The following is a 23,243-nucleotide window of genomic DNA, read 5'->3' on the forward strand; positions in this document are numbered from 1 at the left end:
TACCTACTGCAGAGACTGAGGCAGGAGCATGGCAAGTTTGAGGCCCCATTACAAAATAAGTAAAAAGGGGCTGGAGCTGTAGCTTAGCAGTAAAAGTACTTGCCTCTCATGTGTGAGGTCCACCCCGAGTAGCACAAAAAACAAAAACAACAACAACAAAAACCTACAAACCCCCAAAACCTATGAATGAGGTACAGGTAAAATACAACTAAGAGCACGAGGATTATGAAAAGTATAAAACGTTACTATGTGCACAGACTGATTATTTTGTTGTAAACTCTTAGCTCTTTTGTATGTGCATGTATGCATGTGTACTGTGTGTGCTAGTTCCTGAGGAGGTGGAAAAAGGGTGTGAGATCCCCCTGGAGCTAGAGTTACAGGTGGCTGTGAGCCACGTGATGTGGGTGGTGGGACTGAACTCAGTCCTGATTTTAAAGACAGGACACTGGAGCTCCTAGATGCTACTGCTGGGACTGATTTCTGTGAGGGGCTTGGCACACACTTCACATCAGCTGTATTGGAGGACGAATCTGCTATGCTTTAAACTTGAAAAGTATTATATCCCATAATTTCCCAGCTGAACTAACTGATGGATGGGGCCAACTCCCAGTTCAATCAGGCAACCAGGACGCACATGTCTGGTTAACTGCTTTAAAAACAATGCAGCCTCTGGAATCTGACTGCTGCAGCACACAGAAAACACTGGAGGCTCTTCTGCAGTGGCTACTGTGTGCAAACTGTGGCCAAGACTCTCAGGAAACACACGCAGCAAATGCTCCACATAAGGGGCTTGTTCTGTTGGTTTGGGGAAAAATATACATCACAGAAGGAAAAGATGGAAGAGACTCTTCAAAAGTATCGTTTATAAAAGCAAAAGAAGGCACTGCATAAAAAGCTGATGCTATCCCTGGACCCGCATCCAGGGAGACAGTAACCGACAATAAGACTAGTGTCCTGAGGACAAATGGAGTGGGCTGGGGCAAAGCAGTGTCATGCTTAGGACTATTGGATCAAAGATGCTGAGAATGGAGCTAATGGTCTGCCTGAGCAAGTGTGTTCTGGAGTTGGAGGCAGAGGCAGATGGATCATTGTGAATTCAGGGCCAGTCTGGTCTACATAGCAAGTTACAGGACAGCCAGGGCTACATAGACACCCTGCCTCAAAAACCCAAAGAAAAGACATTCAGGAACCTAGAAATGATAATGGTGAAGAGTCGAAAGCCCAACAGAGTGAGACATGGGAGGAACATGCCTCCGCCCCCTACAATGCTAGGGTTAGAGGTACCCATGGCCAGCCTGAGTTTTTATGCTGGGGATTCAGGCTCAGGTCATTGTACTTATGCAGCAAGACCTCTCTGAGACATTTTCCCAGCCCTACTCATATTTTGAGATAGGCTCCCATACTCCTGATCTTCCTGTCTCTATCTCTCAGAGTGCTCAGATTACAGGTGTACAGATTACACTTAAGCTGGTTTTACGCTGTGCTTGGGACGGTACCTAGGACTTGGGGTATGGTAGGTTCTCTACCAACTGAGCTGCTTACTAGTACGAGGTGCCACGCACCTGCCTGTTCAGCTTCACAGCCAGTATCGTGTTGGAGTAGCTGTAGTTGCATATTTCAGTTCCCTTCTTAAAGTGGCAAACTTTCAGTTTCCTGGGAGCTTTGAGGCTGACGATGGCTACCAAGCTGCTTGAAAACAATCTCTCCACGATGCACACATCTTCTGTGTCAGCTGGAATCAGAAAAGAAGAACACATACAGGGACAATACATCTCCCAGTCAACCACCCATCCACCCACAGACACAGGTGCATGTACTTCTAACAGGGACATGACATTGAATGCTGTAAGGGATACATGGGCTCCCATGTTCCCAAGACTCACAGGACAGCAGGGGGGGATGGAAAGTCTCATTATCTAGAGCCATGGCTGCTGGCACTATAAATACAGCTCACACCCTATGTGCAAACTCAGATGCCAAAGCAGAATCATGAAAGCGTGTCTTTAAATACCCTCTGCTGCTGGCAGGACTTCAAAACACACTCATTACTTTTATTTGTTGGTTTATTTATATACTGTGGGTGTGCATGTCTGCTGTGACAAGTGTGGAGAGGTCAGAGGAAAATTTGTGGATGCCTGTTCTCCTGGGGTTCCAACCTAGGTTGTCAAGCTTGACAGCAAATGTCTTTATGCACTGAGGCATCTCACTGGGCCACCCTTACTCAAACAGGGCCAAGAAACATGACACTACAAAGGGGGCGCAGGCTAACCACTGAACCACAGCTTGCAGACACAAGGGGAAAGAACCGTGCTGTTGCTACATTCAGTGAGTTGAATTGATAAATGTAGCTCTGTTTGCAATTATTTAAGTTAAGGAGCATTTGTGTGTCTAGGTAAGCACATGGTTTCATCATGTCTGCCTGACCGGAAAGGCAATATGCATTAACACACTGGACGTAAGCTAGAACTGGACACACACATTTTTTGCTAAAAGTGTGAGAACCAATGGAATATGAGTAAAATCAAAGCATGATCCTAAGCTCTTTATTTGTTTTTTTTTGTTTGTTTTTTTTGTTTTGTTTTGTTTTTTGTTTTTTCGAGACAGGGTTTCTCTGTGGCTTTGGAGCCTGTCCTGGAACTAGCTCTGTAGACCAGGCTGGTCTCGAACTCACAGAGATCCTCCTGCCTCTGCCTCCCGAGTGCTGGGATTAAAGGCGTGCGCCACCACCGCCCGGCGATCCTAAGCTCTTTACAGTTCAGTCATGGCACTTTTACCCAGATGATACAAATCATATTTGCTTCTTTTCCAAAGCAGCAAGCTTTCATTTCAAGGATCAAAACACAGTGGCTGCCACCACTGCAGAACAAGCCAGAGGGATGGAACCAGAAGGTGCGTACTATGCTGCAGAAGATTCGCAGAGCGGCATCCTGCCCAGATGTGCCTGGTAACAAAGGGTACAGGTGACACTGCCGGCTCTTAGAGGAGGCAGAGATTTTATACACAACAAACACCCAGAACACAGCCAACCAAGTTGGGTAGAGAGACCTGAGACCCAGAATGTCAGTATCTGTGGCACAAAGCAAGGATCCTCCTTCAAGAAACCCCAAGGCATCTACCACAATAAACTTTCTAGGCAGGAAGAGCATCATGAGTGTGTAGCTCAGGGGATACCCAGCATGCACAAAGCCTGGGTAGATTTTCAGTAACACAAACTGGGCAAGGTGTATACACCTGTAATCACATCACTTGGAATGTGGAAAAGTGATCGGTTCACAGCTGCCAGGTGTGGTAACACACACCTCTCGTCCTAGCACTCAAGATGCAGAGGCAGGTGGATCTCTTGTGACATATGTAAACATCCTGGTTTACATAGAGTTCTAGGCTAGCCAAAGTCACATAGTGATACCCAATCTTAAAAAAGGCTAGAGCTGGAGAGGTGGCTCAGCAGTGAAGAGTTTCTGTAGAGGGCCTGAGTTCAGGTCCCAGCACCCACATCTGACTTGCAACTGGCCTGGAACTCTACCTCCAGGGGATCTGATGCCCTCCTCTGACCTGAGGGCACCTGCACTCCTGTGCATACAAACACATCCTTAATTCAAGCACGAGAACCTCTCCCCAACGGCACCCATGAACAAAGCAGGGCATGGTGGTGTACCGGCGAGGCAGAGACATGAGGACCCGTGCAGCTCAATGGCTAGCTAGCCCAAAGAGTGTTAAAGTGTCAAGCTGGACTCTACATACCAGCCCTCCGACACACACACACACACACACACACACACACACACACACACAGCTGTAGTGGCACTAGAAGCGAGAGGATCCCTGTAAATTTGAGGGCATACTGGTATATATAGTAAGTTCAATTGGCTCTTGCTGTCAGCGGTGATGAGGACTGGCTTCAATAGCCTCGAAGACGCAGAAAGGACTAGATTGGAGTTTTGGGAACTGTCACAGGAGCCCCTATGTGCTAACCCAAGCTGGCACTTCACCAGACACAGGTCAAAGACCCAGGATCCTGCTACTTAATAATGCCAGGAGCAATAAAATCCAATAAGACTAAATTAAAACTGTGGGAAACTCCACCCCCTTCTCAGTGAGGAGGAGGGAGGATCCCAGCCAGGTCCAGAGGCCAGTAGGAGATCAGGTCATCTGGGGGACGGCCTGGTGTTCCCTGCTGTGAGCACCAAACTCTCTCTAGAGCAAGGGTCATTACTGGCTTTGAGGGCAGGGCAGAGGTGGAAGGTTTCCTAAGTGCAAGTGTAGCTTGATAAAGCAGAGCCAGCAGCGGGCACAAGAAGGATCTGGGACATCACAGCCAGGAATTCAAACCCAGTCAACTGGAGGAAAATTGCACCAGTGCTACAGAGGCAGACAAAACAACTACTGTTCAGGCTGGGTGCGGGGCTCACACCTACAGTCGGCACCAGGAGGCCGAGGCAGAGGACTGTTGCAAGTCTGAAGCCAGTCATCATTACACAGTGAAACTCCGTTTAAAAGAGTAAAAAACAGATTCAATGTAATGCCCATCAAAATTACAGCAAAATTCTTCAGACCCTGAAAGAATGGTACTCAACTTCATATGGAAAAGCAAAAAACCCAGGATAGCCAAAACAATCCAGTACAATAAAAGAACTTCTGGGGGCATCACAATCCCTGACTTCAAACTCTACTACAGAGCTACAGTACTGAAAACAGCCTGATATTGGTTGGCATAAGAACAGACAGGAGGACCAATGGAACCGAATAGAAGACCCGGATATCAATCCACACATCTTCAAACACCTGATCTTTGATAAAGAAACAAAAAATATCAAATGGAAAAAAGAAAGCATATTTAACAAGTGGTGCTGGCATAACTGGATATCAACATGTAGAAGAATGAAAATAGACCCATATCTATCACCATGCACAAAACTCAAGTCCAAATGGATCAAAGACCTCAACATAAAGCCAGCCACATTGAACCTTACAGAAGAGAAAGTGGGAAGCACACTTGAACGCATTTGCACAGGGAACCACTTCCTAAACCCCAGCAGCACAGACACTGAGAGAAACAATAAATGGGACCTCCTGAAACTGAAAAGCTTCTGTAAAGCAAAGGACACAGTCAACAAGACAAAATGACAGCCTACAGAATGGGAAAAGATCTTCACTGACCCCACATCAGATAGAGGTCTGATCTCCAAAATATACAAAGAACTCAAAAAAATGGACACCGAAAGATCACATAATCCAATAAAAAAAAAATGAAATACAGACCTAAACAGAGAACTCTCAACAGAGGAATCTAAAATGGCTAAAAGACACTTAAGGAAATGTTCAACATCCTTAGTCATCAGAGAAATGCAAATCAAAACAACTCTGAGATTCCATCTTACACCTGTAAGAATGGCCAAGATCAAAAACACTGATGAAAACTTATACTGGAGAGGTTTTGGGGAAAAGGGAACACTTCTGCATTGCTGGTGGGAATGCAAGCTGGTACAATCCCTGTGGATGTCAGTGTGGCGATTTTTCAGAAAATTAGGAAACAACCTTCCTCAAGACCCAGCAATACCACTTTTGGGTATATATCCAAAGGATGCTCAATCGTGCCACAAGGACATGTACTCAACTATGTTCACAGCAGCATTGTTGGTCATAGCCAGAACCTGGAAACAACCTAAATGCCCCTTGATCACAAGAATGGATAAGGAAAATGTGGTACATTTACACAATGGAATACTACATAGCAGAAAAAAATAACGACATCTTGAATTTTGCTGGAAAATGGATAGAGTTAGAAAACATTTTGAGTGAAATAACCCAGATAAAGAAAGACAATTATCACATGTACTCACTCATAGGTGGTTTTTAAACATAAAGCAAAGAAAGCCAGCCTAAAAACCACAATCCCAGAGAACTTAGACAACAATGAGGACTCTAAGAGAGACTTACATAGATATAATCTACATGGGAAGTACAAAGTAGAAAAAGACAAGATCTCCTGAGTAAATTGGGAGCATGGAAACCTTGGGGGAGGATTGTAGGTGGAAGGGGAGAGGGAGGGAGGGGAGCAGAGAAAAATGTAGAGCCCAATAAATATCAATAAAAAAAAATACAAAAAAGAAAAGAGAGTAAAATAGTCAGGCAGGATGGTGCATACATTTAATCCCAGCACTCAAGAGGCAGAGGCAGGCAGATCTCTGTGAATTAGAGGCCAGTCTGGTCTACAGAGTTTCAAGACAGGCAGGGCTACACAGATACAGAGAAAACTCTGGCTTGAAAAACCAAAAAGGAGCAACCAAACTCCCCCGTCCCTGAAACCAGAATTAGAAGCCAAGAGACGGGGAGGAGGGGGTGGGTTAAAGCACACCCTTATCCTAGCATAGGTACAAGCAGTGCTGAGGCAAGCGGATCTCTGAATTATAGGCCAGCCAGAGTGGGGGGGGGGGAAGACATCTAAGAGGAGGAAGATTTCTTGGCTAGGCATGCAGGCACATATCTTTAATCTCAGCACTTGGGAGGTATAGGCAGGTAGACCTCTGTGAATTCAAGGTCATCCTGGTCTACAGAAGTCCGGGACAGCCAGCACTACAAAGAAACCCTGTTTCAACAACAAAAAGAAAAAAAAGAAAGATCTCTAACACCATTTTCAACAATGGAAATCACTGCACATCCCTGAGACAGAGTTCACCTGGATCCAAGTCTGTTAGATTGTGGATGTTTTCCCTGCAGAGGGACTAGCCATACCTTATATTTACTTAGTCCAATACCTTCTCTAAGATGCTGAACTAGTGATTAGCCTCACAATAGGAAGGGACATAGGATCAACTTCCCAAATTATTGCCTTATATCATTAATTTGCTAAACAAACAAAACCAAAACAGAAACACCCCGTGTTGGGCTACCTTGGCTAAGGGTGGGGTGGGGGGTCAGTGTTTATCTGTTGGCCCCACCTTTCTAACACTAGGAAGTTACCTACCAGCTTTATTCACCAGTGGCCAAGGCCAAGTTCCTCAAAGTCATCTGACTCCCTTATCTATTCTATGAGCGGGAACACCACTGCTAGCACACCAAAGCTATTCACAACAGTAAAGAAATGCAAACAGCCCATGCCATGCATGAATGAGAGGCTGCATGCAGGACAGGTGGAGAGTATGCTACAAAGGAAGGCACGATACATGGGGGAGCAGGGAAGAGCTGTAAAAACATTCCAAACGATCAGAGAACCAGCCACACTCAGTTGCATTTATCTGCAAAGCCCAGACAGCAAATCTATAGATGCAGAAAGGAGATGAGTGGCTGAGCTGGGCTGGGCAGAGAGGGAATGGGGAGTGACTGCTAATGGACTTGAGCTTTAAGAGATGATAAAAACATTTGAATATTCCACAGTGGTAGGCTACTCAACTTAGGAAATGTACTAGGAGTTACCCAACTTTAAACTTTAAGCAGAAAGGTACAGAAACTATATCCCAAAGAGCTTGTTTTTGTTGTATTAAATCACACTAAAACCCACCTTAGGTAGCCTAGTGCAGCCTATGAACTCTGACTGGTACACTAAGACCTGAAGCAAGAGGTTACTGATACAAGCGGTAGGGGGACCTCTCATTACAAACCATGCCACCTAGGGAAAAACGGGCCATGGACACAAGACAGAACCCAAGTAGGCATTCCCTCCAGGTCTTTCCAGTTTTCCAACTCCAGGCAATGGGCGTCAGTGTGTGTGGGGGAAGTCTCTCTAAAAATACTGAAGACTGTTAGGCAGTGGTGGTGCATGCCTTCAATCCCAGAAAGAGGAGGATCTCTGAGTTCAAGGCTTCAGGCTTCAAAGCTACAGAGAAACCCTCTCTCTCTCTCTCTCTCTCTCTCTCTCTCTCTCTCTCTCTCACACACACACACACACACACACACAAAACAAAAAAACAAACAAACAAAAACCAAACATAAAACAAAAACAAACCACTGAAGACATCAAACAACTGCTAGATTTTCTGGGGCAACTTTCTATCTGTATCTTTTATCTGACTTCCACCAGGAAAAGGGGTGGACCCACTGCAAATGGCAGGGGAACCTGCCCCCCAGTCTCTGACTGACCAAGAAAAGCTGACTGTGTAGACATGTGCATGTGTATGAGTGTGGGCAGGCCAAACAAAAGATTGTTGAGAGATGTCTTTTTCTGCTGGCCTCCCACTGAACCTGGTGTTCTTAGGGTGGCAAGACTAGCTGGCCAGGATCCACCTGCCTGTCCTCCTTTCCCCAGCACCAGAGTAACAGGCACTGCCATACCTGCCTTTACTCGGGTGCTGGGGATCTGAACATGCCTATGTAGCAGGTACTTTACCTGTTGGGCCCTCTCCCAGCCCACTGCTGTTTACTAAGCTTGGTGCTGACAGAACCAGCACACCAGCACACTTGGTATGGCCCTGTCCATTCGATTGAGGACAGCTCAACCTTGCTGAGAAGCAGTGGTTAGCAGGCTGGCCAAGGAGACCCACGGTGGCACACCAAAGTCAGAGTGCACCCAAGCGGATGCACAGAAAACTATGAATACAAAGCCGGGCGATGGTGGCGCATGCCTTTAATCCCAGCACTCGGGAGGCAGAGGCAGGCGGATCTCTGTGAGTTCGAGACCAGCCTGGTCTACAGAGCTAGTTCCAGGACAGGCTCCAAAGCCACAGAGAAACCCTGTCTCGAAAAACCAAAAAAAAAAAAAAAAAAAAAACAAACTTCAGTGAGCTCAAGTGGCAATGGCCCAGTTTCTAGGTGGCCTCAGGCACAATGCTGCCTACTTTCTTCCTTGAGGTTGGCTGTCTAGAAGCCTTGAAGTCTACCTGAAGAGAGGAATTATGTGGGCTAAGTGTTTTGCATCTGTGGCACAGTGGATAGCTGGCAACGATGGTGGCCGTCAATGGGAAGAACAGGACATTGAAGAACTGATGGGGCATATGTCCATACAGACCTGTCTGTGCACGGGGCTCGCCCAGAGATGCCAGCCAAGAGCTGCTCCCCTAGCAGACCGAGGGAGAGAAGTGACTCCATTACTGTAAAATCTCATGGCCATCATTGGGAAAAGCATCCTTTCTCAGACCTGAGGACATAGACTATGGTCCATAAGGTATTCTGTCTAGGGAAGGCTCCCACAGCCACCAAGGTTTCAGACACCGCTGAGCTACAGATGGGCTCACTTCCTGGACTTTCAGAAGAGCACATTTTGTGAGGGAGCTGTCCCCACTCACATGCTTCTGCCCCATGAGGCATCTGGAGAAGCTCACTTCTACACTCTGACATTTTACAAAGATCTTTTATGTATTTAACTTAATAGTGGACACTGCTGTTATAGTGTTGCTGTTGCCTAGTATACAGAAGCCCTGGGTTCTACCCACACATCTGCATCAAAACCAGAGCAGTGATGCCTGACTTTAAATGCCAAGACTTGGGAGACAGACAGGAAGATCAGATGTTCAAGGTCAACCCAACAACACAGTGAGTTAGAGGCCAGCCTGGTTTACCCTCAGGGGTGAGGGGGAAAGAGACTGAGTTTGAAATAATGGAACACAGGTATGGTAGCATACACCAGTAATCCTAGCATCCAGGAATCTAAAGCTGGAGGCTCAGTAATTCCAAGCCAGTCTGGGCTACCTAATAAGACCCTGTCTTAAATATGAAAATAAGTGAAAAGTCTGAAGTTACAACAGCACTGTCAGTAAAGATCCAACAATGCTGCTGGGCAAAGTTTTTACTTTTTGTTTGCTTTAAAGAAACAAGCAGTGGTTGGTCTTGTTCCCCTTGTTCCCAAGGACCCGCCTTGGCTCATTTTTTTGATAAACAGCAGGGGCTGATTGCAAAGATTTGATTTTATGATAGACCGCTAGGATTCACAAGTGTACAAGACCTCGAATTGGAGCCGTAAAGAAGTAAGATTCTTTCCTACTTGCAGAAGAGTACTAGATAACCTTGACACCCACTCAGAGGGAAACTGGTTTTCCCAGGAGTTATCTCTGTGAGAGAGGAGGGCGCAGCACTGCAGGGACAGAAGCCCCCATCAGTGTCTGGGTGGAAGAGTAACTAAATGGAGCTGGCCATATGGCTCAGCAGGTAAAGGTGCTTGCTGCACCTGGAGACCAGAGTTCAAGCTTCATAGCTTCACAGATCACACGAAGGTGGAAGGCCTGAACAGACACCAAGACACTCTTCTGACCTGCCACACACATGCTCGAGCACACAACCATAAAAAACACAAGCTAGAAAGCATGAACTGGAATGTTCTTTCCTGCTTCAGCATCTATTTTTAAGAATCAAAGTTCACCAAGGGGACACACAAGCTGGCACACTACCTTCCACACTTACGAGATATTATCAAGACATCACACTCTGTTCCCACCTAAAGCCAGTCAGGAAGTTGCGGCAGAGGCCGATGAGGACTAGGTACTGACAGTCCTCCTCTACACAGTCTCCCACACAGGCGCTGACAGTGACGCCACAATCGGACAGTGCAGGCAAGGCACTCTGCACTAGAGACTTGATCACAGCGTCAGCCATGGGTAAAGACCAAGGGATCCTTTCCCTGAGGAGATGCCCGACATCAGTAATCACTGGGTGACATCTGCTTTAGTCACCATCTCTGAGGCAGAGGACACTGGGGGACCATGAGGAGGTGACCATGAGGACAGATAAAGCAGCAGGACACAGGGAAGGAACCCTGGTGCCACTCTCTCCTAGAGGGTGATCACTTTTGAGACAGTAACAACCAAGGCGACACTGAAGCCAGACACACTGCATCCTGGAGTCAACGGCACCTTCAAGATGACACTGAGCAGGAATGGAGCCCTCTACTCTCCTAGTGGGCAGGACTCTGGAATTCTAAGGAAGCTTCAGTGTCCCCCTCACCTTAGGCCAGGGCTAGGGTGCCACTAATTGTTCACTAGAGTTCCCAGCCTCATGCTTGTCACTTCTAGGCACCTGTCACTCCTCTTCAGCAACCAGAATAGTCTTAAAGTCTGAACGTCACTTCAAGGTAGAGAATAGGCAATTTAGGGCCAATCTTGACTTCATAGTAAGTTCGAAGCCACCCTGAACTACCTGAGACTGGTTTTAAACAAACGAGTCGGCAAAATTTGAGGGTAAGGGATAAAAATGATTGACACTGAGCTGTAACCTCAGGAGAGTTGAGGCTAGCCAATCTCAAAAAACAAAAGCAAAGCCGGGTTTAGTGGACACACCTTTAATCCAGGCACTAGGAGGCAGAGGCAGGAAGATCTGTGAGTTTGAGGCCAGTTTGATCAACAGAGTTCTCGGACAGTCAGTTCTAGGACACAGATTCTGTCTAAAAACAGACCAACCCTATGGCAAAACCAAAAAGGCATTCAACACCACAACCCAAAGGAAACATAAACTAAAAGCATGGGACAATACTGCACTATCAGAAGAGTTGAGCGAGGGGAAAGGCGTGCAGTGCAATCAAGCATGCGGAATTTCTCACATTGCTGGTGAATGAGGGCGAGACACCGAGGGAGTGTGGCCATCTCTGGTCTGCTTTGTTGCTGCAGATGGAATCCAATTTGGGCTCAAATTCACTCTCTAGCTGAGCATGAGCTTGTACTTCTGCTCACTCTGCCCCACTTCCTAAGCCTCAGGATCACAGGTACACCCACCCCACCTATATTAAATTAGTTAAAAAAAAAAAAAAACCTACACATGCAGTTGCCAAAAAAACAACTGTACTCTGGGGCACTCACCTCCAAGAAATGAAAATTCCCATCTGCACAGAAAGCCACCCATGGATGCGCACGGCTGCCTTACTTGTCATGGTCCAGATCTAGACTATCACTGTGTCTTTCCATGAGCTCACAGTTAAACTGTGAACTACTACTCAATCAACAACAACAAAAAAAAGCATATTGTCACACTTGGGTTAACTTCTTAGGGTATTGTGCTGACCGAAAAGCCAATCACCAGGCTTTGGGGATGGCTCAGTGGGTAAAGCATCTGTCTCCAGTGTGAGGACCTCAATTTGACTCCCCAGAATCTACGCAAAAGTATTGCTCTGCTGAGGACCTGGGTTAGATTCCCAGCACTCATTGCACAGCTCAGAACCAGCAGTAACTTCGGTCCTGGGGATCAGATGCCCTGCCCTCATAAGCTTGCAGGCCAAACAAAACAAAAGAAAAACTGTTACAAGGGCAACATCCAGCCCTCCCGTCTTCAGCTGTGGTCACTGCTCCCACCCTCTTGCCTATGGTGTCTGTGCAGCTAGCAGTCACGCCCCTGGATCTCCTAAAGGGACCTAAATAAATTTGTTCTTCCTATTCAGTTGAACTTCAGGAAGCTCACTGTAGCGACCACAGAAACAACCTGATACAACTTTCAAACCTGACATGCCCAGTACTCAGGAAGACTCAAGAACTAGAAGATCAGTGGCTGCCAGCGTCAGACAGTGGGCAGGAGGAAGCAAGAAGACAGGGTTATAAACATGAAGGGGTTTTGTTTTTTTATTAGTTAATTGTTATTTTGCCTTTTTCTAGACAGGGTCTCACTCTGCACCTAGGCTGATAGCAAACAACCCTCCCAAACCTTGGGATTACAGACAGGCCACTGGGCCTGACTTCACCCTCAGGAGCTTCCCAGGGCAGTGGATTTCAACCTGTGGGTCGAGACCATTTCACAGGGGTCATCACAGACCATAGGGAGACTCTGATATTTACATTATGATTCACAATAATAGCAAAATTATAACTATGAAGTAGCAATGAAAACAGCTGGGATCACCACAGGATGAGGGCGATACTAAAGGGCTACAGCATTAGGAAGGTTGAGAACCACACTGCTCTGGGGCAGGATGGTGGGAGATACAGGACTCTCCTCAGGGCTCAGACATCACAGAATTAAACACGTAAGCAGACACATGCAAAACTGGAGACGTGTGAAAGACTGAGGAGTGATGCCCTGGCCACAGTCTTTGACAGAGGGGCTGCATCTTAGGAATTCAGGTTGCATGTCAATTTAAAGTGTTTCCCCTTAACAAGTGTGTGTGTGTGTGTGTGTGTGTGTGTGTGCGCGCGCGCGTGTGTAGGGGGGTGTTGTCCTGCAAGAAACTTAACAGGTAAAGGCGTTTGCTGCCAAGCCTTGGTCCCAATCCCTGGGACCTACATGGCATAGAGAACCAATGCCCGCAGGTTGTGCCCGACACTGTACCCCACTACACAACATTTGTTTGTTTTTTCTTTTTTGAGACATGGTTTCACCATGCTATGTAGCCTTGGCTGACCTTAAACACAGGTATCTGACTGCCTCAGCCTCCTGAGTGCTGGGTTTAAAGGCATGAGCCACCACACATGGCCACAATTTTTTTTAAGGCAGTAAAAAATATTTTTAAATGTTTATTGTGTATATCTGCCCTCAGAAAACAGAAAGAGCTGTTAGAGACCTTGGAACTGAGTTACAGGCAAACGTAAGCCTCCTGGTATAAGCACTGGGAACCAAAACCAGGCCCTTTGCAGGAACAGTAATTTTTTAAAAATTACTGAGCCAGCCAGGTGGTAGTGGTGCACGCCTTTAATCCCAGCACTAGGGAGGCAGAGGCAGGCGGATCTCTGTGAGTTTGAGGCCAGCCTGGTCTACAAGAGCTAGTTCCAGGACAGGAACCAAAAACTATGGAGAAACCCTATCTCGGAAAAAAAAAAAAATTACTGAGCCACCTTTTCAGTGGGGCCTTCCTCCACCTTTTTAAATATACTTTTTTTCACAGTCGGTGAAAGTGCCTGCTGGCACACCTGAGTTTGACCTGGGACCCAAATAGTGGAAAGAGAAAGTAGACTCTTGTAAGTTGTCCCCTGAACTCCAGACTAGTGCGGTAATGCATGTGTGCATTTAAGGTCATACACACTAAATAAATAAAATATAATAAAAACCTGTCTTTAGTAGTGTATAGAGGCTGGGGACATAGCCAATGGTAAAGCAGCAAGGAAGAGGATTTGCATTCAGATCCCCAGACATTTTACTGATGTAAAAACCTGGATGTTAGCTCATGCCTGTAATTACAGAATGCAGGTGGGGCAGAGACAGGAGGGTGCCTGGAACTCACTGATCAGTCAATCCAGCCCTGCTGACTGGCTCCAAGTTCAGTGACAGAGTCTGCCTCAAAAACAAACAAAAAATGCAAAGGATGAAAAAAAAAAACAAACCACAAAACAAAAAAACAAAAAGCAGTGTAGCCAGGCAGTAGTGGTACAAAACTTTAATCCCAGCACTCAGGAGGTGGATCTGAGTTCGAGGCCAGCCTGGTCTACAGAGCAAGTTCCAGGATAGCACAGCTATCTTGAAAAACAAAGTATCTGAAAAAGACAACTTCTCACCTCTGACCTCCACATCCACACAAACAAACCACTCATACATACAAATTATTATTTTTTAAAATGTACTTACTTTTATGTGTATGAGTGTTCTACCTGTACTTGCATGTCTGTGTACCACGTATGTGCCTAGTGTCTGCGAATGTCAGAAGAGGGCGTCAGATTCCCTGGACTTGCAGATGGCTGTGAACTACCTACCATGTGGGTTCCAGCAAGTGCTGGAGCACTGAACTGTCTTCAGCCCCAGTGATGTGCTCTGCAGTCATCAACTTCCAATCCTGACCACACACAGCAGCCAGGCAGGACTTCTGTTTGTCAAAAGACTCAGCTTGGGGCCTTCCAAATGACAACAAAAGAAAACCTATGGGGGCGGAACAGCTCCTAGAACCCCTTTATGATAGTAACCTCAGGTAAAGGGTAGTAAGGAGGGTGTACGGTAAGATACCAGATCCTAAAAGCTGGGAAGCCCTAAATGTACATTATATGCAAATATGCAGAGACCTAGGAGGACACCCAGAGGTCAATCCTGAGGTGGGTAGGGTGGAAGAGGACTGGCCCAAGGCTATGTGGATTTGAACCGCCCAGTGCTGGGAGTAGAGGACTGCATTCCAATTCCAGTTCAACAAGTCTACTTTGTTTAACAAAGGGAAAATAAAGCAAGCACTTACTGCATTCATAGATCTGTTCCAGCTTATCCACAGAAGAAAGGGAGAAAAACTTATACCCGGACTTACTACCAACCGCGAGGGACCTGCAAAAAAGCCAGATCACAAGTAAGAGCTAAGGCATGGAGACAGCAGTCATGCATAAACCAGTACCTACCTTACCTCCAGTAAACCGGGTTTCTACCAGAAATCACCGCGTGTTCCGAGCTATCTCACAGGTCTGGATCAGATACGTGGTAGAGGATGCTACAGGCCAGAGGGTTGTCAAGCATAAGGCAGGGCCATGATGGTTAACAAGGTGCTGGGACCTGACACAATATGGTTATCATACACAGAACCCAAGCATGTCAGGTGACAGCTCGTGTTTGTGAGCAAGTATAAGCCGTGGTACACAGTGGAGTCAGGGAATGACCTGAGGTGTTGGCCCTCCCCTCCCACCTTGTTAGAGACAGGGCTCTCATCACAGCTGCACACACCAGGCTAGCTGGCCTCCGATGGTCCAGGAATCCTTGGTTGCTCCCTACCCAACCTTAGGAAGACCGGACACACAGCTGGCTTGATGTGTGCTCTTCAGAGATGAACTCCCCCTCATTTTAACAGCACGTGCTTTACCCTCTGAACTATCTATCTCCCCAGCCCAGTGGTCACACATCCCACATACACCTGTAGGAGGGTATCTGGCTATAGACTTTAAGTATATTTAGGTTTGTCTGTTACCCTCAATAAAAGCCTGGGGAAAGATGAAAAGTAGTCAAAAAATAAATGAACAAAACTCAGAGCTCTAAGTTTAAGACCTAACCACAGAATAATCAGCTGTCAGCCAGTGACTGCAGACACACAACTGTTTTGGCGCTCGCGGGCCTTCAAGTTCAGTAAGTTGCACAGCATTCTCCACCCTTAAACCCAGGCTTGGTATCCATCCTCATTTTGGGACTGCCTCCAGCACCCACTGCACTGTGCCTGAGAGGTAGGGTGGGAATGACTCGCACTAAGGGAACTACTTAGACCCTGGGAGGGGAAGACTATTATCTTTGTTCTTTTCGATGGCTTATATTTGACAGGCCATGTTCACCAACTCCCAGCCTTGGCTAAAAGGCTTGGAGCACAGTGTCTTGGTGACACCAAATGAAGGGGCTTCTGATCAGAAAATTCCATCTCCAGAATGCAACTGACCAAGGCAGCAAGAGCAAGCAGCACAGCCAGGCTTCACCGATGCAAAGGAGGATGGGGGAAAGGAGGGACTGAGGAGACACAGTTCAGACACTGGGGCTATTCCTGGTCTAAGCGCCTGGGCAGAGCAAAGGACTTTCACCCAATTTGTATTTGTACCCCAGGACAACACTTGGGGCTACTTTAACAACAAGCTCATCTACTGAACACTTGATGTTCCCAGCCCTCCCAGAGAAGTGGACACACTCCTAGAAGCTGGGGGTGGTAGGTAACATTTGCCTATAATTCTAGCATCTGGGAGGCAAAGGCTGAAAGATCAAAAAAGTTCAGGTCCTCCTTGGCTATAGACCAAAGGCAGCCTAGGCTGCATGAGGCCCTGCATCAAATCACCAAACTGGGGGGAGGGGGAGGATGAGAAAGGCTCTATGAGCAGTGCTGAAATCTTAGTAGTATGAGCTTGTCTTATAGCATAAAGGACCACAAACTTTCTCCACTAGGTGTTTGTCTTAATACTTCACTACACTAAGTTCTTTGAATCAAGTAATCAGGTCTAGGTATCTGTACACACTGTGAGCAGTAAAAGGTGGCCAAGGTGGTACACACTTTTAATCCCAGCACTCAGAGTCTAGCCTGATCTACACGGCAGATGCCAGGCCAGCCATGTCTTAAATTTAGAAATAAATAAATAAACAAAAGAGAAACAAAACAGTTTTCCAGAAAGGTTAAAAATAAAATCTCAGCAGCTAAGAACGTCTAGAAAATTGGTGTTCAAGAAAATATCTTCCAGACAAACGAGAAAATTTTAATCTCTCTTACTTCAACTAATTCTGAATTTAAAATACAAACCACCCTGGTACTTGGGAGGAAGAAGCAGGAATATCAGCAGTTCAGAGCTAGCCTGGGCTTCGGTGAGTCCCTGCCTCACAGCAAAAAATGAAAATACCCAAAATACCAAGGACAAAAAGAAAAAAACAAAAATCATTCTTAAATTATGTATTTTCCTGTATGTTTTAAAGATGTGTATTTATAGGAGTACATCTACGTGAATGCCTTCCACACGTGTGGGGCAGCTGCAGTGATGTTAACAGGCAGCTCTGAGCAGTGGTTGCTCAGGTCCTCTGGAAGAATAACAAGGGCTCCTAACTACTGAGCCACCTTTCCAGACCCCCAAAGAAAATGTTTGTGTTCTTAAGACAAAAGGACACATTCTTATCTCATTTGTTTGAAATGGAATCTAAGATATGGCTGGCCTGGGACTTTTAATCCTCCTGCCTCAGTCTTCCTATGTGCTGGGATAGACATGAACATGTCTGCTTTGGCAAATTCTTTTGGGTTCAGGGTTTTGTGTCTCCCCCATCAGATGGCCCGATCATGTGAAATACATACATACTTACACACACACATATATATACATACACATACATATATATGAATTCTATGTGAATGATATATGCCTGAATGTATGTATGTAAACTACATGTGTACAGGAACTCTGGGAGCCAAAAGAGGGTATTGGATCTCCTGGAACTGGAGTAACAAACAGGTGGTTGAGAGTCAGCATGTGGGTGCTAGGAACCAAAAATCTGGGTCCTCTGCAAGAGCACTAGGTGCTTTTAACTGCTTGAGCCATCTTTCCAGGCCCCTGACCATAATAATTCAAAGGAATTTTCTGGAGCTGTTAGCACGTGTGAGGCCTGGGTTCAATTGCCAGCATAACAAAAATAAAAGCCTACCCTAACAGACAGCTGTCAGTCTTCCTGCCGGATTACCCCGTCAACACCACCCCTTTGCACTTCCTGTTCACTGGAAATCGCAGACACTTAGGGAGATCCTTGCCTATAAGCACTGGAAGTGGCTTGGGCTGGAGAAATGGCTCAGAGGTTAAGAGCACTGACTGCCTGACCAGAGGTCCTGAGTTTCCAGCACCCACATGGTAGCTTGTAATGAGATTTGGTGCCCTCTTCTGTTGTGCAGACAGAACACTGTATACATAATAAATAAATCTTTAGCAGGGCGGTGGTGGGGCACGCCTTTAACCCCAGCACTCCGGAGGCAGAGGCAGGTGGATCTCTGTGAGTTCAAAGCCAGCCTGGTCTACAAAGCTAGTGCCAGGACAGGCTACAAAGCTACACAGAGAAACCCTGTCTCGAAGTGGTTATGTGGAGTCCAGAGAGGTTGGTTCTTAGTGGTGCTCCCCATGGGAAGTTAGTGTGTGTGTGTGTTTGGTTTATCGAGACAGGTTTTTCAGTGTAGTCCTAGCTGTACTGGAACTCACTTTGGACCAGCCTGGCCTTGAACTCACAGAGATCTGCAAAATCTTTTTGATGTTCTAGATAAACAAAACTGATTAGACTATTAAATATCTGGGCTAGAATTTTGGTGCCTAAAGCTTTCTAACTGATGGTGGCCTTTCATCAAGAAGAAACAGAACGTAAAAACTTTACCAGGCTAAGAACATAATGACACTGGAACAGGCTCAGGTGCAGCAGAGTGCCTGCTGGGCCAACTGTGGGCCTTGGCTATCAAGTGTCTTACATGTCTCATTACAAACACCAACAATCTTTGGTAGGTTCTCTTATCAGAAAATGAGACATCAGAAGCCGGGTAGTGGTCGTGCACACCTGTAATCCCAGCACTCAGGAGGCAGAGGCAGGCAGATCTCTGTGAGTTTGAGACCAGCCTGGTCTACTAGAGCTAGTTCCAGGAGCGGCTCCAAAGCTACAGAGAAATCCTGTCCCAAAAGAAAAACAAGCAAAAATAGATAAATAAAGATGTAAAGGGTGCGGTGGTGCCCACCTCAGAACTCCCGCGGTGGGGAGGTAAGCAAAGGAGGAAGCTCTAAAGTTCAAGGCCAATCACAGCTACCACTCTGGCCTCGAGCTACAGAAGACCCAGCCCCACCAACAGAGCCTTGGCTAGAGATTGTTCAATGGTGCTTTTTTCTTGCAAAGGACCTGAGTTCGATTCCCACCACCCACAACAGGCAACTCACATGCCTTCACTCCAGCATAAAGGATCTGATATGCCTTTGACCTCCTCAAGCATATACTTGTACTCCTTTCTCATCTTCCCCTCCCATGAGTCAAGCCTGTTGCAACATCTTTTTGCTGTTTTATGACGACATGATACCTCTATTACTGAATTTGAAGGCTTCCCCTTCACTGTGAGAGTGTGTAGCAGGTGCCCCTCAGCTTCCCAGTCAGTCCATAGGGGCCTTCCCCTGTCATTACCTTCCCCAGGAAAAGGTCACACTGATTATGTGGATGAGTGGGACAAGTCACCACTATAAACAGGAAGCAGAATGCCCCATGGCCACAGTGACCTGTCAGGTGCTATGCCTTACTTAGGACAATGACCAGGCCAAGTTCCTGGAGAACCCAGCCCATCCCCACCCCAGACCTGCACCAGAAAACCCCAAGGCCTTTCAGAGCATCCAAAGCAGATGTCTTTCCTTGGCCAGTTTTCTTAGGGTGCTAACAATGCTCCCAAAGAAGCCCCAGAACTGGGAACTAGGTTGCCCTTGAACACATCACACAGGTTCTGTGAATTGCTGCCCATCCACGCTCTGCAGCAATCTGCACTTCTCAACTGTCTGCTTCAAAAAGCACGCAGAGGGGCAGGCAGTCAAGGCTAAATGACCTTCGGAAACCATCTTCAGTTTACAGGCAAATGCATAGCCTTCCAGAATGGTACCTGGTGCCTGGAGGAAGCTTGGAGGAGAATGAATGCCTCTAGACCATGTCTAACATTGGGGTGGGGTGAAGGCTGTGTCCCTTTACTCTAGGCCTCTGGTAAAGGAGGCTTAGAATAGACACAGCCCCTCTCTGACTTCCCAAAATCCATCGGAAAAACTTAGTCCTGATGGTCCCCCGGTGCTACTGACTGGAAGGGTTTTCCTCCCACCCAGACAGCACTGCTTAGTTACGAGGCTACAACAGGTCCCGATAGCTTTCGCGGTGCTGGCTTTGTGCTGTATTGCATACAAAACACAGTATTTAGCAATCTGAATATGTGTTTGTGAGGTTACACTTGAGTGTTGGTGTATATTTAATGAAGTACGGTCTCTCCCTGAACCCCAGAGTTTACTGACTGCTAATCTAACTAGTCAGGGATCTCCTCTCTCAACAAGAGTGTGGGGTTATAGATAGCTGCCTAGCTTTTCTGTGGGTACTGGGATCTCAACTCTAATCCTCACGGTTGTGTGACAAGTGTTTTAGCCATTGAGTCATCTCTCCAGCGCCCTAGTGGCTTTAACTTGTACAGATCCACACTATACTTCTATACTCAGGGTCTTCAGAGGTAGAAAAGACACACTGTGGTAGAACAGAAAGAACACTAGGAGAGAACACTCGGGCAGACAGGAGCCTATTCCTGCCCCATTCCACCATTAACCACTCCTAAGATCCAGAAAGGGCCAGACCTTTCTGAACTTCACCGTCTTAGTCTGTGGCGGAACCAGGTGACCCACATCCTTCCAAATCTCTGGACATCTCCCTGATCTTGAGAATATCGAGAAAGTCCAATTGAGCACCTGTTGCTCCTTCATACAGGTGCCTGCCATTTTCCAATTTAACTTTTAATTGAAGAAAAACAAAATACCTCAGTCTCTATCTTGCTAATGCTATTCTGTCAGCAGCAGCCAACTACTTAGTGTGATGCCAAGTGACCCATTCCTTCTCCTCTGACATCACTTCCTCTTACTCACTTCCCAAGATGGCTATTCTCCTTCCAGCCCCATAACTCATCCTTCCTTCCTCAGAAGCCTCATCTATTTACCACCTCCCAGGTATGCCAACGAGCCAGTCTTGAAGAACCACATTGGGACCTAAGGCAGATCAGTCTGGCAAAACAGGAGGTCGCATGAAGGTTCTCTTTTACTCCAGGAATAGCCCACCTTACCCCCACCTTCCACCCCCTTGGAGCACCCAGGCCCTCTAAGGACAAAGTCTCTCTAGTTCGAAGGTCTGGGTTTCTGCAGTTTGGTTGTCTGGAGGAGACAAAGTTACCTGTCAGAAAGAATGGCAGAGAAGTAAAAAGAAAAAGAGAAACCATGAGAGCGATAGAAGATGCAGAGAAATAGGGAGGTGAGCAATGAATGCCCAGGGCGGCCGAGAAACCCATTCCGGGTGACCGGCACAAACCGGCGTGCACAGTTCCTTCCCGACTCTGCAAAAGGCTAGGTCTGAGGACAGGTGGATGGGAACGCCTCGTGTTCCATCACCTCCCCCGGCCCAGGAGGCAGCAGCTCTCCGGCGGTCGCGCGGGCTCAGGCCCCCCATTAGACACCCCTCAACTCGATCCAAGCCTCGACCTCTGACCCGGCCCCGTGCCCAAGCCCGGCCTTACGTGTTATCCTGGTTGAAGTTGGCGAACAGCAGCTGGCCGGCGCCGGCCTCTCCGCTCTGGCTCGCCAGGTTCATGGCTGCGCGCGCGCGACGGGCTCGGACCCCCTTCGCGGGAGCGCGCGCGGCGCAACTCGGGCGGCCCGCGGGAGCGTGTTCCACTCAGGATCTGCGCCCGGTCCGGCTTGCGCCCTCGCTCGCCGCCACTCGCTGAGCGGGGACCAACCGCCGCCTCATCCCGTCCGCACTCTTGTTTATGCTCCAGAGCCGGGACGGGCTACGCGCTTGCGCGACCCCGCCCACCCTCGCGACGCACGCAGGCGTACGGCGCAGACCCGCTGCGTAGGCCCCGCCTCTTCACCGCAGGCTCCGGAGGGAGTTTCCGGTCACTAGCGCATGCTTGAAGAGGCCCCGGCGGGCGCGCCTGCGCGTGGCCCAGAGTGGGCTGGTCCTTGCCCTCTGCAAACGCGGGGTTACCTCGTTGGTCCTGGTGCGCTGATCATTGTTCTGGGGGGGCCTGTGCACATCGCCTTGGGCATAGAGCATCTCCGTTTTACAGATTTGAAAAGCGAGAACTGTAAACTATCAAATGTTAGATCTGAGACTGGAAACGATTTCTCCAAGGCGTGTGCCGTCAGGAGTCTACTTTAAATGTACTAATTCATGCAAACAGTTTACGGGAAGCATCTTCCCTCCCTCCTTCCCTCTTGCCCTTCCTCTCTCCTCTTTCCTTCGGGCCCTTCCCCCAAGAGGATGGGAACGCCCGTGTTGGCAAAGGTCCTGGAGAAGAGCGAAGCTTTTTTGTTCAGCATGAGTTTGGGTGAGAAGACAAGAAGGCAGAAAGATGAACAGTAGGTGGCGGGGGTCTCTGGACACTGTTAAAACTGAACCTGTAGGCAAGAAGCTATGACTCCCAAACTCTAGGCTGTTCTTGAGGATAGAGGGAAGTTAGTACAGCCCCAGGAAAAAGGACAGTTGTTGAGGAAAAGATGACACAGCCCGCCCTCCCTCGAACCGAGATAGGGTCCCATATGTGTCCTAGATTGGCTTTGAACTCTGTAGCTCAGGTGGACTCTTTTTCTGTGTGTGGGGTTTTTTTTTGTTGTTGTTGTTGTTTTTTGTTTTTGTTTTTCGAGACAGGGTTTCTCTGTGGTTTTGGAGCCTGTCCTGGAACTAGCTCTTGTAGACCAGGCTAGTCTCGAACTCACAGAGATCCGCCCCTATAGGTTTACCTTCAACGTATAGAGATTCACCAGCCTCTGCCTCCTAAGTGCAGGAATTAAACGTACTACCTTGCCTGGCTGTTTGTTTTAGAAATTGAGAGTTTCCTATAGTACGTTCTGATCATAGTCAACCTTACTACCCAGATTGTAGGTCTGGGTGGTGAGAGTCACCTAACTTGGTCTGCCTTCCTTTCTCTCTTTTCCTTCCTTCCTTTCTTTTTTGTTCTCTTTTTCTTTCCTTCCTTTTTTTTGGGGTGGGGGGGGGGTGTTTCAAGACAGGGTTTCTCTGTAGCTTTGGAGCCTGTCCTGGAACTCATTCTGTAGACCATGCTGACCTCCAGCTCACAGAGATCCGCCTGAGTGCTGGGATCAAAGGCATGCGCCTCTACCACCTGGCTTTCTTTTTTAAACCCATCAAGTTCATTTTGTGCTGCCTATATATTTGGCCTTCCACTGGAATGTGGTCACCCTATCAAGGACCATATCTTTTTTCTAATTTATAAACTTTATTAG

The 23,243-nt window shown here is 47.3% G+C and overlaps 1 protein-coding gene across 1 annotated transcript in view; it reads right to left on the minus strand.

Moving 5' to 3' along the window:
* The window catches only part of LOC121446026 (WD repeat domain phosphoinositide-interacting protein 2), a 34,484-nt gene extending 12,684 nt beyond the window's left edge, over positions 1–21,800 (minus strand). Inside the window, exons 1-3 of the mRNA XM_041648323.1 lie at positions 21,512–21,800; positions 14,999–15,081; positions 1,563–1,732 (exon numbers count right to left, since the gene is read on the minus strand). Coding sequence (XP_041504257.1) covers positions 1,563–1,732; positions 14,999–15,081; positions 21,512–21,585 — 327 coding nt within the window. The 5' untranslated portion in view covers positions 21,586–21,800. The remainder of the gene's footprint in view (positions 1–1,562; positions 1,733–14,998; positions 15,082–21,511) is intronic.
* Positions 21,801–23,243: the final 1,443 nt, after the last annotated feature.

This window comes from Microtus oregoni, unplaced genomic scaffold, assembly GCF_018167655.1.
Source record: "Microtus oregoni isolate MIOR12 unplaced genomic scaffold, Mior012 000003F_ref0000135, whole genome shotgun sequence".
Taxonomy (NCBI): Eukaryota; Metazoa; Chordata; class Mammalia; order Rodentia; family Cricetidae; genus Microtus; species Microtus oregoni.